Genomic DNA, 14,334 nt, shown 5'->3' with positions numbered 1-14,334 from the left:
GTGATAATAGGTGGCGGAACGTCGTTCCACCGCGTTACATGGAAAAAAAGCCTTGTTCATCTTTACCAAAAACCTTAACTTTATATTTGTCAACATTCCTCAGCATGTACTTGTCTTTTTCTAATGTATTTATATAAATGTTATCAGGAGCCGATATCGCTGCAGCTAGTGTGCTGATATCCATGGGAGCAGTCTTGGGTCAGACAACTTTTTTCCAACTTATTGTAATGGGTATTGTGGAGATCGTAATCTTCGCTGCCAATGAATATTTACTGATTGACGTATTGAAGGTACAAACTTAAACATATTATACTATGCTAAACATTGTGAACATGTCAATCCAAAAGATTCAACTCTATTTAAAATTAATAATGCACCTATGTTTTAAGGTACAATACAGCATGTATCAATGAAAACTGAACTAAGACCTTTTCTTTGAACGTTTTAAATATATAATAAAATAACAACAATGTAATTTTTTCCAAATGAATTTTATTTGACCAGCAACCGGGTTTTGTCGTAACCGACATCGTCAGACTGGTGTGATGCTGGACCAAATTCTATATATAAAAATGTTATATACACAATAAGGCAGGAGTTGAAAACCATGATTTTATATAATTTTCTGATAAAATGAATTTAAATTGAAAGGGTTTAATTATTGTATTACAATAATAATTACATGTAAGTTATGGTAAAGGTTTTGGGCATGATTTGATATAATTATGTTAGAAATGGATTTTGTATGTGAATTTAAATATTATATGAATATTTAATTCTGGAAACGTTTTAAATATGTTTTACGAAGGTTACCGAAATATTTAAATTTTGTAGTGTTAGGTGTGGATACGTAGGTATTCTAAATTACTTTTGAGGACACGTTTTCATATTTTTTATGAGTATTTTCTATACTAATGAATTGTAATTTGATATACAAAATACATTAAAGTATAAATAATTTCAGCAGTTTCTATTAATTTTTTTAAGCATATAACACATCACTAAGTAATTTCATGGGATTACTGATATTACTTCTTCATTTCGGTTGTTTTTTGCTACAATTTCTTCCTTCAATCGCACAAATAACGCCATTTAATATTAAGAGCATTTTTTTTTTATTTAATAATGATTACAACTTAACGTACAAAATACATAAAATATATTGAAGTCCAGATAAACTGCTTTTAAGCTATTTCTAATCAGGTTTTCTTCAACATATGATACATCACTGAGCGAGTTCATGGGATGACAAAACTTCTTTATTAGGGGTCGTTTTTGCAAATGCGTAAAAATTGCCTTGTAATAATAATCTTCTTATATATTTTTGTCATTCTATAAACTCATAGAGTGATGGATTATGTTAGTATCAAAGGTAAAATTTTTCTACGAAAAACACTTTTTCAAATTAGTAATAAAAGTTTAAACAAAAAAGAGAAAATAGTTTAAATAAACTATCTTAAAATGTTTGGCAATTTTTTTTATGTACATATTGTCTGTACATCTTTTACATGCAAATCCCCATATAAAAATATTTCGCATAAATAATTTTTATTCCTTAGATAACGGATGTAGGCGGGTCCATCGTTGTGCACACCTTTGGAGCATATTTCGGCCTTGCCGTGAGTTTTATGCTTAGACCCAAGGAGAACGACCCTTCATCCAATGAATTGGAAGGAGCAAGCTATTCTTCCGACTTATTCGCCATGATTGGTAATTTATAATAATTTTAAACAAGCAGATCTGGGTATCCTTGAACTGCTGGAGAAGAATTTTCTTCGGCATATTTCAATAATACTAATACATAATAACTGGTGCTTACTTCTTGCGAAAATATTCCAATTAATTCATGATTTAATATTTACTATCTTTGATCCTAGTAGATATTAAATGGGGTTTTTTGCCAATATGTCTTTTTTTAAATCAGTTAAGATCTTAATTCCAATTTTATTTTTACAAGCTCTTGATTTTAAAATATTAGTGTTCTTTTACATTAAAAGGAAACTGAATAGAAATTTAAATTGATTTGTTATCTTTAAAACAAATATTTGTTTTTTTTTTTAATAAAAAGGGGACTGAATAGAAAATTAAATGGATTTGTTATCAAAACTCAAACATATGTTTTATTTTTATTATTTTTATTTTTATTTTATTTAATCAACACTAAAATTTAAAATATGTAAAATAATTCGAGTAACAGATACGAATTTATTGTAACTGCAGATAGTTGGTAGAATTTCATATTGAATTGTTGGGTAATATATTCAAAATTAAACAAGGTTTATTTGGTTGAGTTCTACATTTATTTATGTTTATGTTAATACGTGACGCGTTTCGTCTTCTTAGGACATTATCAAACACTGACTAAAAATATTTACAAAATTTCCTTATATACTAACAATAATTGCTATTATTAGGTCTAGGAGTACATATAATGGTGGGTATTTCGGTGGGTAATGTGGATTTCATACGATACATAGATACGAATGGTTTTGTAGCCGACGTAAAGAAAACGTAGATTTAGAAATAGAATTAATTAGCTTAGGGACCTCGGTATGTGTTAGCAATGTACTACCCCCTCAATAAAGACTGAAATGTGTCGCTTTCGGGGGTGGTCTTTGCCCATACCGAGGAGAGAAATAGCTCTAGGTTAGATTAAGCTATTTTTAAGATATCTATAAGACTGAATATATTGTAATGTGTATACTGCTCTGCGGTGCGCGCTCGACTGCGCCGAAGTAGCGGAGTGGGGATGTCCTTATACGTGCTAGAGGGAGACGGTACGCGAATGCCCTCGCTCCCTCTACGCCGTGATTGGCGGACATACCCCCCTCCGCGATTGGTCAGGCACGGCCGGGCGGCGCTACGGCGAGGCACCCAGAGCGGGTATATATAGGGGTGTATTCAAGTTAATAAATCAGATTTCGACCGACTACCGCTGCGTTTTCTTCTCTCCGCCCCGCTTCTTCCCGACTTCGCTGCCCGCCCGGACTCATCGCCCCTCAGGAACATTCGACCGCCGCTACCCCCTGGACTTGGACTCGGATTTACTTTGGAGCTGACTGCACCCGGACTGGACGACGACGGAGCCGCCGCGACGACCCGACGGAGCGATACCGGACTTACGACCCGGTTGCCTGCTGCGTGCAGGTTGCGACTGCCGGTGCTACATACCGCCTTCGCCGGCGATCGCAAGGGATCTCTGGGCTTTCGGTGGATCTCTACGCGGGTAGATTCACCGTCGAGCGCGGCCGCGGACTGAGACTTGCCCGGCCGCTCTGCGCTGACGCCAGCACCTGCGGCATCTACAGTACTTTGTGCTGCGGCGCGATTGCCTAGTCGCCGCGTCGCGTACAAGTTGGTCCTTCGAGCCGGATCTTCACCGCAGAGCGCCTAGAGATGACTTCGAGAACCCCATCGCTTCGCTCAGGGAGAGGAGGCACACCACCCAGAGAAGAACCGCCAATGGAAGGAGACTCTGTCGAATCGGATTCGTCAGAGGACACCGTCCAAAGGCTAAGAACGCAAGTTCGAAATCTCCGCGCTACACTACGAGACGTCGAGAGCAGCCGCGGACGCGCGGACGCGAATCCCGAGCCCGCGGCGCGTACAACAGACATGGACAACATCATGACAGTATTATCGAGGATGGCGGTACTATTAGAGGCTTCGCAAGGAAGGAGCCCGGCTTCAGTCCCAGAAGACGTCAGCAGGGTCGGCGCTTTGATCGCGCGCCAGTCCACTGCCAAGGACTTACCCGTCTTCGCCGGAGAGCCGCAGGAATGGGCCACGTTCAAATCGCAGTACACTCAGTCGACGGAGATGTGCTGCCTTTCGGATCCGGAGAACCTCCTGCGTCTACAACGCGCATTGAAGGGACGAGCTAGAGAATCGGTATCATCATTACTCGTGGACCCGAGCCAAGTAGGCGTCATAATGAAGACGTTAGAACTTCACTACGGTCAGCCAGACATCGTTGTGTCATCACTATTGGAAAAGGTGAGAAGACTCCGCTGCATACAGAACGACGGATCGACGCAGGCATTAGTGGACCTATCGAGTGCAGTTCGGAACGCGATAGCGACCTTGGAAAGCTTCGGCGGGGACTACATGTCGACGCCTCAGCTGCTAAGCGAGCTAGTGAGCAAGTTGCCGCTGTGTATGAAGTTTCTATGGTGGTATAGCAGAAGGGGAGACCCCACAAGGCCCACCGCGAAGGATTTCGCGCTGTTTTTGGAAGACATGACGGAATCGGCAATGATAGGCGGCGGTATAGAGCCGCACGTATATAGCGGAAAAGACAGACAGCGCGAGAGGCCTCACAAGCGGGAGCAGGTGCATACAGTGATTTCTGTGGAGAAAAATGTGAATAGTGTCGTGTCATGTGTTTTGTGCGGACAGAGCCACTGGTTGCAATCTTGCCAGGAGTATCTAGAGTGTAGTGTCACAGAGAGATGGAACATAGTGCGACGGAAAAATCTGTGCTACGCGTGTCTAGCGAATACTCACCGGTATGTGAGTTGCAAAAATACGAGGAAGTGCGGCGTCGATGGGTGCCGCCGAACGCACCACAAAACACTTCATACGAGGGATCGAGCCGAAGTGCGCGAAGCTCGATCCGACTCAGACATAAGAGCGCCAGATAGCAGCGCCCGCCGGGATTCGCCCGCTGCTGCCGGCACCGGGGGCGCTAGACCACTCGCGGACGAGAGACAAGCCGCGAGTACGAGCGAAAGGAACATCGACTCCGGACACAGTTCCCGAGTCTACAACTTGGTTACGAGCACGCACGCTCGTGAGGAGCCAGTGCTCCTGAAGGTGATCCCCGTCACCCTAAGCGGTCCGCGCGGAGAAGCGGACGTCTATGCATTGCTCGACGAGGGATCAACCATAACACTGCTGGACTCGAAGATTGCCAACGACATTGCGGAACCAGGGGGTGCCCGAGGATTGAGGATTCACGGTGCTGGCGGGATGTGCGTTACCGATGCAACTTCGAGGAAGGTGACACTGGAGGTGCGCGGGACTGCGAAGGGACAATTCTCGCTCCGTGCAAACACGATTCGGAAGCTGCATCTACCGCCACAACCGGTGGCTAGTATAGATGGTAGGGTGCAGCATGTGCGCCCGCAATTACTGATCGGCCAGGACAACGCCTCACTTATTGTGTCAAGAGAGGCGCGTAATTGCGGGAACTACATCGCCTCCGAGACGGCCCTGGGAACGGTCGTTCATGGGGGGCGATTCCGCCAGACTTGCGTCAATACACTGATGGCGTTAAGTGCGGACCAGAGGCTGGAAGAGCTAGTCCAGCGGAACTATGCTGTGGATGCGCTGGGAATATGCGCTGCAGCGAAAATATCGCGCCAGGAGGCGCAAGCCATAGAGGTCATGAAGGCTACGACCCGTTTCCTACCTGAAGGGCGGTACGAGACGGGGCTTCTATGGAAGGAAGGCGGGCCTTGTTTGGAAAACAATCGCCGTATCGCGCTGAACCGCTTCTCAAGCTTGGAGAAAAAGTTCAGAAAGGATAGTCAATTCGCCGGGGCCTACCGAAGGAAGATTGAAGAATATCTCGCCAAGGGGTACGCGCGGGAATTGGCAACGGCCGAAATAGAGGACACTTCGAGTGGGCGATGGTACCTCCCCCACTTCGCAGTAACAAACGTAAACAAGCCCGACAAATTACGTATTGTGTTCGACGCCGCCAGCCTTTGTAACGGGGCCTCATTGAATGGCATGTTGGCCAATGGACCGGATCTCCTCTCATCGCTTGTGGGGAATATCATGCGATTTCGCGAGGGGAAGGTCGCGCTGGCGGCGGACATAAGGGAGATGTTTCTCCAAATAAAGATAAGGAAGGAGGACCAGCGGGCGCAGCTGTTCCTCTGGCGAAATAATCCCGACGAGGAAATTCGGGAGATGGTTATGACGTCTATGACGTTTGGCGCTGCATGTTCCCCGAGCAGCGCCCAATATGTGCGGAACCGGGTCGCGGAAGACCACGGGCAGGACATGCCCGCCGCCAGAGATGCCGTGCTTCGAAAGTTCTACATGGACGACTACATGGATGCTGTGGATCGCACGACAGATGCGATTCGATTGCGCAGAGAGGTCTGCGAACTTCTACAGCGGGGCGGGTTTACCCTCGCGAACTGGGCGAGTAACGATCCCGCAGTCCTAGAAACAATCCCCGAGGAATTGAGGGGCAAGTGCGCGCGAGACATTATCAGCGGAACCTCGACGACTGAGAGAGTTCTGGGGATAAAATGGGACCCGGTGACTGACGAGTTCCGCTTCAAGTTTGCGGCGTCACGGGAGGTCCCGGCCGGGAGGCCAACGAAAAGGAAAATCCTGAGCGAGGTCATGAGCATATTCGACCCGCTCGGGTTCGTCGGGTGTTTGACGATACGCCCACGGATTCTACTGCAAGATATCTGGCGATCCCACATAGGGTGGGACGAGGAGATAAGCATAGAACAGGCAGATAAGTGGCGCACTTGGATAAACATACTGCGCGAGACCGAGTGCGCCATCCCGCGGCGCGTGGCGAGCAAGGGCCAGCAGGTAGAGCTGCACGTGTTTTCCGACGCATCGGAACAAGCTAGCTGCGCCGTTGCGTATATCGTAGAGGACACCGCCGCCGGGAAAAGGGCGACATTTGTGGCCAGCAAGTGTCGGGTGAGCCCGTTACGGGCGCTGTCAATTCCACGCCTGGAATTGCAGGCCGCGCTTATAGCTGCGCGGCTAGCAGCAACCATCAAGAAGGAATGCGGCGTACAACTGCGGGAAACATTCTATTGGACGGACTCCATGACGGTGCTGTGCTGGGTCCGGAGCGATTCCCGCATCTACACGCCGTTTGTGGCCCACCGCCTGGGGGAGATAGATGAGCTCACGAAGGCTCGTGAGTGGCGGTGGGTTCCAGGGAAACAGAACCCGGCTGATCTCGGGACACGAGACGGCGAGATACCGGACATATCGCCGACCGGTGTATGGTTCAGCGGGCCAGAATTTATTAGAAGAGGAAGGGATGAATGGCCGCCGCTCAAGGTGACGACGGCAGCATCTCAATCAGAAGTGGAGCTTAAGTGCGCGGACAGCGCTATCGTTATGACAATGCTCCCCGACGAATTACGGTTTTCGTCGTGGAGACGTCTAATCCGGACTACGGCGTGGGTACTGCGGTTTGTAAATCGGTGCCGAAAAAGGAGTCCGGGGAGCGCTACGCTCACGGTCCAGGAGCTCGAGGAATCAGAAAGGGCATGGATAAGGATATGCCAAGAAGACAGCTACCAAGCCGAGATAGCTGCAATCAGACGGGGGGAGTGCCTCCCGCGGGGGAGCCGCTTGATAGGGCTGACCCCGTTCCTAGATAACGAAAGCGTCCTGCGAATGGGGACGCGCATAACCAAAGCGCCCGCTGTGAGCGAGCCCATGAAGGCGCCAGTAATATTAGACGGCGCACACGCATACACCCGATTGATGATCCGGCACTACCATGAGTCGCGACTGCACGCAAGCACGGAGCGAACACTCGGCGAGATTAGACAACAGTTTTTCATCACCCGACTGCGGACAAATGTGAGGAAAGTAATCTACGAGTGTCGCTTCTGTAGGATGCAGAAAGCGCGACCGCAGCCGCCGCTCATGGGACAATTGCCAGTCGGCCGCCTGGATCATCACGTCAGGCCGTTCACCCATTGCGGGGTGGACATGTTCGGGCCCGTACACGTCACGATCGGAAGGCGACGTGAGAAACGGTACGGGGCCCTGTTTACGTGTATGGTGACGCGGGCGGTGCACATAGAAGTCACACCGTCACTGAGCACCGACTCGACGATACAGGCGCTGAGAAGGATGGCCGCTCGCAGGGGGCACCCTAGTACCATATACTCGGACAACGGCACTAACTTCAGGGGAGCTGACAAGGAGCTCGCGGACGCCATGAGAGGACTGGCTGATGATCCCGAGCTCCAAAACGAGGCCACGAAGAGGGGAATCGAGTGGGTGTTCAATCCGCCATCGGCACCTCATATGGGGGGAGCCTGGGAACGGCTCGTCCGGTCAGTAAAAAGGGCGCTGATGGCAATACTTAAAGAACAGTACCCTCGGGAGGAGACGCTAATGACGGCGATAGCGGAGGCCGAGTATACAGTTAATACTCGCCCCCTGACACATGTTTCGCTGGATAGCCGAGACGCCGCCCCTCTGACACCGATGCACTTCCTCATCGGGTCGAGCGGGGCCCAACCACATTTGGCGGACTACAGAGGCGTACCGCCGGGAATATGCCTGAAGAAGCAATGGCGCGTGGCACAGAAGCTAGCGGATGCTTTCTGGAAGAGATGGATGCGGGAGTATCTTCCGACGCTACAACAGAGGCGAAAGTGGCAACAGGCTGCCGCACCTATTAGGGTCGGCGACATCGTGGTGATCACGGACGCAGCCCTGCCGCGGAACGAATGGCCGCGGGGGCGCGTCATAGCAGTCACCCCGGGGAAGAACGGACAAGTGAGGAGCGCCAGGGTCCAGACAGCCGCCGGAACATACACGAGACCCGCCATCAAGCTCGCCGTATTGCTGCTGGGAGACGACGTCGGCGCAAGGATGCCTCCTCGGCAGGGGGGAGTGTAGCCGACGTAAAGAAAACGTAGATTTAGAAATAGAATTAATTAGCTTAGGGACCTCGGTATGTGTTAGCAATGTACTACCCCCTCAATAAAGACTGAAATGTGTCGCTTTCGGGGGTGGTCTTTGCCCATACCGAGGAGAGAAATAGCTCTAGGTTAGATTAAGCTATTTTTAAGATATCTATAAGACTGAATATATTGTAATGTGTATACTGCTCTGCGGTGCGCGCTCGACTGCGCCGAAGTAGCGGAGTGGGGATGTCCTTATACGTGCTAGAGGGAGACGGTACGCGAATGCCCTCGCTCCCTCTACGCCGTGATTGGCGGACATACCCCCCTCCGCGATTGGTCAGGCACGGCCGGGCGGCGCTACGGCGAGGCACCCAGAGCGGGTATATATAGGGGTGTATTCAAGTTAATAAATCAGATTTCGACCGACTACCGCTGCGTTTTCTTCTCTCCGCCCCGCTTCTTCCCGACTTCGCTGCCCGCCCGGACTCATCGCCCCTCAGGAACATTCGACCGCCGCTACCCCCTGGACTTGGACTCGGATTTACTTTGGAGCTGACTGCACCCGGACTGGACGACGACGGAGCCGCCGCGACGACCCGACGGAGCGATACCGGACTTACGACCCGGTTGCCTGCTGCGTGCAGGTTGCGACTGCCGGTGCTACATACCGCCTTCGCCGGCGATCGCAAGGGATCTCTGGGCTTTCGGTGGATCTCTACGCGGGTAGATTCACCGTCGAGCGCGGCCGCGGACTGAGACTTGCCCGGCCGCTCTGCGCTGACGCCAGCACCTGCGGCATCTACAGTACTTTGTGCTGCGGCGCGATTGCCTAGTCGCCGCGTCGCGTACAGGTTTTATCAAAATAAATATAACAATGCCATATGTTGTTAATTTTTTTAGCTACGTAATTAGATATTACACTTTTTTGTATGATTCTTCCTAATAGCATATAAAAAACTAACGAGCAAAAAAATATTCAGTTATATATACAGGTGGATGGCGTAGTAAATAGGGGGGGGGTAAAGGGGCTAAACTTTATTTAATGGAAACATAGACAATATTGCTGCTGATTTCTTTAATGCGTGTAATATAAGTGTTTAATTTTTTAAAATAATCAACATGTCAATAATTAAATCGAGCCTGTGAAATGTGCAATGAAATGCTTAATGAAATAGACATCAATAATGTTTCTTTTAATACGTTTAAAAGAAATATTGTTGATGTCTATTTGACCAGTTGATAAATAAATGTTCTATGTAGTTATACTTTTATGACAGTTTATTTAAATTGTTTTATTTTTAGATTACTTAGGTGGAAGCCTATAGTTGGAATTGTTATTTTTTTGTATTTTATCATATTATGCTATTTTTGTCGAGATATTCTGTCGGTTTTCCAATAATAATAAATAAATAAATAAAAAATTCTAAATTCAAAATAAAATAAAAAATGTCATTCTAAATAAATTTACGGATGTCTTATAGGCACGCTTTTCCTCTGGGTCTTCTGGCCTTCGTTCAACGGTGGTCTGGTAGTCGGAGACGAACAGTACCGCGCCGTGATCAACACCTATCTGTCCCTGGCCTCCTGCACTGCCACGGCGTTCGTCGTGTCGTCCCTCACCAGCTCGGAGAAGAAGTTTGACATGGTCCACGTCCAGAACTCCACGCTGGCGGGAGGCGTAGCTGTGGGATCCGTGTGCAATCTGATGCTGCACCCGTTCGGCGCGTTATTAGTCGGAATGATCGCAGGATGCCTGTCGGTTCTTGGATACAAGTACTTAACTGTAAGCCTAATTCTCTACTTATTTTTTTTTAATAATTATTCTTCGCAAAAGCACAAACTTTGTTTTTATCCACTTTTTTTTATTTTTGGTGCTATCCATAAAGAAGATAAGGTGCTTGTCGTATCGGATTGGAAAACAAGTACCAAAAAAGTTTTTATTTTATTTTATTTAATATGTTATTTTTTTTATTTTATCATACGTTTATTTGAATATCATATAAGGAATACAATATTATTATCTACGTTCTAAGACAATATAAGGTATTGTCTCTATACATATTTAATACTGCAACTTTTTTGCTTAATTTTTAAGCACAAATAAGTTTTTTCTTCAGAGATGTCCTTTCCCGTTACATGGGATTTCTTTCATACTTTGTAAACAGATTTTTGAAATGTTGAATTTTTATAACTTTTATCAATCCTGTGTATTACTCCTTCAGCCTAAGATAACCTCAGTCCTTCGTCTGCACGACACATGCGGAGTTCACAATCTGCACGGAATGCCCGGAGTTTTATCTGGATTAATCGCAATGATATTGGCTCTTTTTGCCAACGAAAGCAACTACAATAGTTCACTCTACACCATATTCCCAGCAATGGGAATGGATGTCCAAGTACGTATATTTCTACAATTTGTCTTCACAGAATATTAATTTTTCCTATATTCAGAAACCTTTATCGTTAGATACTAAGTTATAAATGAGTTAATATTCAAATAAAAAAATTATATCTCATCAAAGATGAAGAAGAATACGGAAGTCTGGGCATTTACATTTTTTCCATATTTGATCAGAAAATATTTTTCCCGTTTAAAGTTTAAATTGTCAAAGGGTCCAATGAGCAACATTCAAAGTATAAAAAAACACAAGATATTATTTTACTATGCATCATCAGTGCTTTACTTTAAATTATTAAGAAAACTAAACAAAAAAGCTTGTATTTTATTTTTTGACATCTCATCAAAGATGAAGAAGAGTATGGAGTCTGGGCATTTACGGGGCTGACGACCGTCATAGGCTGGTTTAAGTGATCATTTTACACACGTGTAACATTCACCAATTCTACCCATTATTGACAACCACACTACTCATTTTTTTGGTTCTATCTCAAGTTCTATATACATGAACCAATTTTGAAATATATGAAAGACTTCCATATTCTTCTTCATCTTTGATGAGATGTCAAAAATAATATGAAAATAACTCCTGTAATTAGAGATAACCCAGATTTTGTAAACAAGTATTTGGACACACTCAAAATGTTGTGAGTTAATATTCATTTTTAGATCCTCATCCCAGCGTACCTGTGGACGTTCCCTATTTCTCGTTCCTAACCGTCTCCCATATTATAGGAAGCATTAGTTCTATTATTAAGCTTTTATTGATTTTTTTTTTCAATATTTGATTTTGTAATTGTTCATTTTAGCAACAAATAGCAGCCATTGACAACGGAACCGATTCAACAGGAAGAACGAGTGGAAAACAAGCCTTGTTCCAATTTGCGGGTGTATTGATTACTCTAGCTCTTGCAATTGTTACTGGCGCATTAACTGGTGAGTTTAATTGAATATACAAAATATTATATAAGGGTATATTTCATGTCAAATTCTGGTCGTGTCGACAATCACTTGAGAGTAATTATCCTTGTCTTGGGCAGCTCTAAACAGCGCCTCGACGATTCTGATCCTCATCCAATCTCGTATATTCCGAAGCCAGGGGATCTGTCCTTAACCCACATGCTTTTTTTCTTTATTATTATATTAAATAGAGTGTCGATGAATAATGGTTGAGGGGAAATGCGATGACTGACCATTCTCTGTAAATGTCTTTGCACTGTTCCATGTCTGTCTGCTGTACTGGTCAGGGTTGTGGGCGTCTGTGTATCGGCCAACGTCGAGTCGGAATCGGATCTAGCTGACTAATAACTAACTAAATACTAATCCCTTTTACTGCCTACACCGGGGTGCTTCTAGTAAATTTGGTGATGGACTTACAATCTTGTATTTATTTAGATTGGCAGTGCCAGTTATATTGAACGCTTTTAAATGTAAATTCACAGTAAAATCGGGATACAATTTTATATTGTGTCACATTTTCAATTTAGTTTTTAAAAAAATTGCTTCGTAAGTGCAGATCTGTCAGGAAGCCTAGATGCTTCCTTATCAGATCTGCGCATGCGGTGGGACAGCTTTCAATATTATTAGGTACATTAGATACATAGGATATGATACCAATACTCTTATCATATTAATTCGAATAGGTAAGTAAAAAAATATGCAAAAATAAAGGACAGACTCTAAGTGTGTATCTGTATGGAGTGAGTGGATAAAGGTATATTTTCTTCATCCAAACCTAGTCCGAAAATTCTACACCCTACAAAATGAATGAGTAAAACAGGGCTGTGGCGTAATTGGATGGATGCTAGACTATGAATCGATCACCACCAATTGAAAAATGAATTCAATAAATTTAATTTGGGATGTTTTGATATTTTTCTTATATCCCATTCCTACCCTTTCCATCTAAATGTCTGTAATTAAAATTCGTCTGTGCTCTGGGATTGGCATTAGAAATATTTATTTTAACAATAACTTAATAATCATAATATGTTTATAAAACATATAAAAAAAATCCTCACTTGTTAATGACAGAGTACTCAAAGTTTTATTTATTTTATTATTTATTATTAAAGGAATAACCCGCAAAGCGTCTATTTTAGATGCTAGTCTGCTGGTAGGATAGTAAGGATGGGAAGGTATATGTGAAAAATACATCACAAACACCCAGAACAATTGAAAATAAATCTGAAATTATTTGTATTATTACCTGATAAAAAAATATCTTTACAATTTTGAATCAAGATAAAACATGATTTAAGACACGGATTTATAGATAAGTGTGGAGAATTTATAAAAATAATTTTTCAAATAGGCATAGTTTCTAAATAAGGATGAAAGAGCGTTTAATCATTTTCCAAAAACCTTATAGCTAAAAGCTTATCTGTTTGAAGGCGATCCATGCTTTTGATAACACCACAATTAAAGTCACTGTTCGAATAAAGAAGTGGTTTTTAAACAGTATTGTGTTCAAAAAGGATACTGTAATATTTACCACTGCAATAAAATTTCAGGATTGAATTTAAATTTTACTTGGTAATTTCAATTTTAATTTCTAATATATTTTCATGATACATAAGGTAAGCTTCTACGTCATCCATTGGCAGGCTTTTTGGATTCAAGAGATCATTTGTATCGAGACGATCCTTTCTGGGATGTTCCAGAGGATAATGACCCAGTATTTCTTCTTTCAACTATAGCTAAAAATTATCAGAATCAACAAATGTTTGTATCTGCTAGTTTTAATGCATGCAAACATTTAGAAAATTAGTGTAGAATGTAGCATTCACATATATTTTCTCAAATACACGAGTATTTAAATCAACATGATGTGAGCTTTCGGTTATTATTTCACTGTCATTACACGTTCACAGTAAAACACCTCACTTCACAACTAAAAATAAAAATAAAGTATTTTAATAACCATAAAATAAATTTAAATTAAAAAATATATATTTACACTCGATTTTTAACAACACATTTTAGATTTTAATAATATAAAAAAATTGAAACCCTTTAATGGTAATTTAATTGCGTAATCAAACGAAGAAAAACAAATCAATTATGTTGCAATAAATACAATGATTAAAGAAAACACTTGTTTTATACCACTTGAGTTTTATTAAAGACTACATGTTTCAGAAGTTAAGCTTCCATCATTCAGGTCTGTATAATAATGATGGAAGTTTAACTTCTGAAACATGTAGTCTTTAATAAAACTCAAGTGGTATAAAATAAAACAAGTGTTTTCTTTAATCATTGTAACATGTCTTACCACAAAGTTAATGCCAAAAC

The 14,334-nt window shown here is 43.6% G+C and overlaps 1 protein-coding gene across 4 annotated transcripts in view; it reads left to right on the top strand.

Annotated features, from left to right (window-relative positions):
- The window catches only part of LOC148299803 (ammonium transporter Rh type A-like), a 30,987-nt gene that overhangs the window by 14,092 nt on the left and 2,561 nt on the right, over positions 1–14,334 (top strand). For all 4 annotated transcript variants that reach the window (XM_088275655.1, XM_088275654.1, XM_088275657.1 and 1 more), the window contains 5 exons: positions 148–290; positions 1,560–1,710; positions 10,124–10,425; positions 10,865–11,038; positions 11,850–11,976. In XM_088275655.1, the coding sequence (XP_088131781.1) occupies positions 148–290; positions 1,560–1,710; positions 10,124–10,425; positions 10,865–11,038; positions 11,850–11,976 (897 nt within the window). The remainder of the gene's footprint in view (positions 1–147; positions 291–1,559; positions 1,711–10,123; positions 10,426–10,864; positions 11,039–11,849; positions 11,977–14,334) is intronic.

Source organism: Brachycentrus maculatus, unplaced genomic scaffold (assembly GCF_059751285.1).
Source record: "Brachycentrus maculatus isolate JH-2025_06_01 unplaced genomic scaffold, ASM5975128v1 h1tg000937l, whole genome shotgun sequence".
Classification (NCBI taxonomy): Eukaryota; Metazoa; Arthropoda; class Insecta; order Trichoptera; family Brachycentridae; genus Brachycentrus; species Brachycentrus maculatus.
This window is presented reverse-complemented; position numbering and strand designations above follow the sequence as displayed.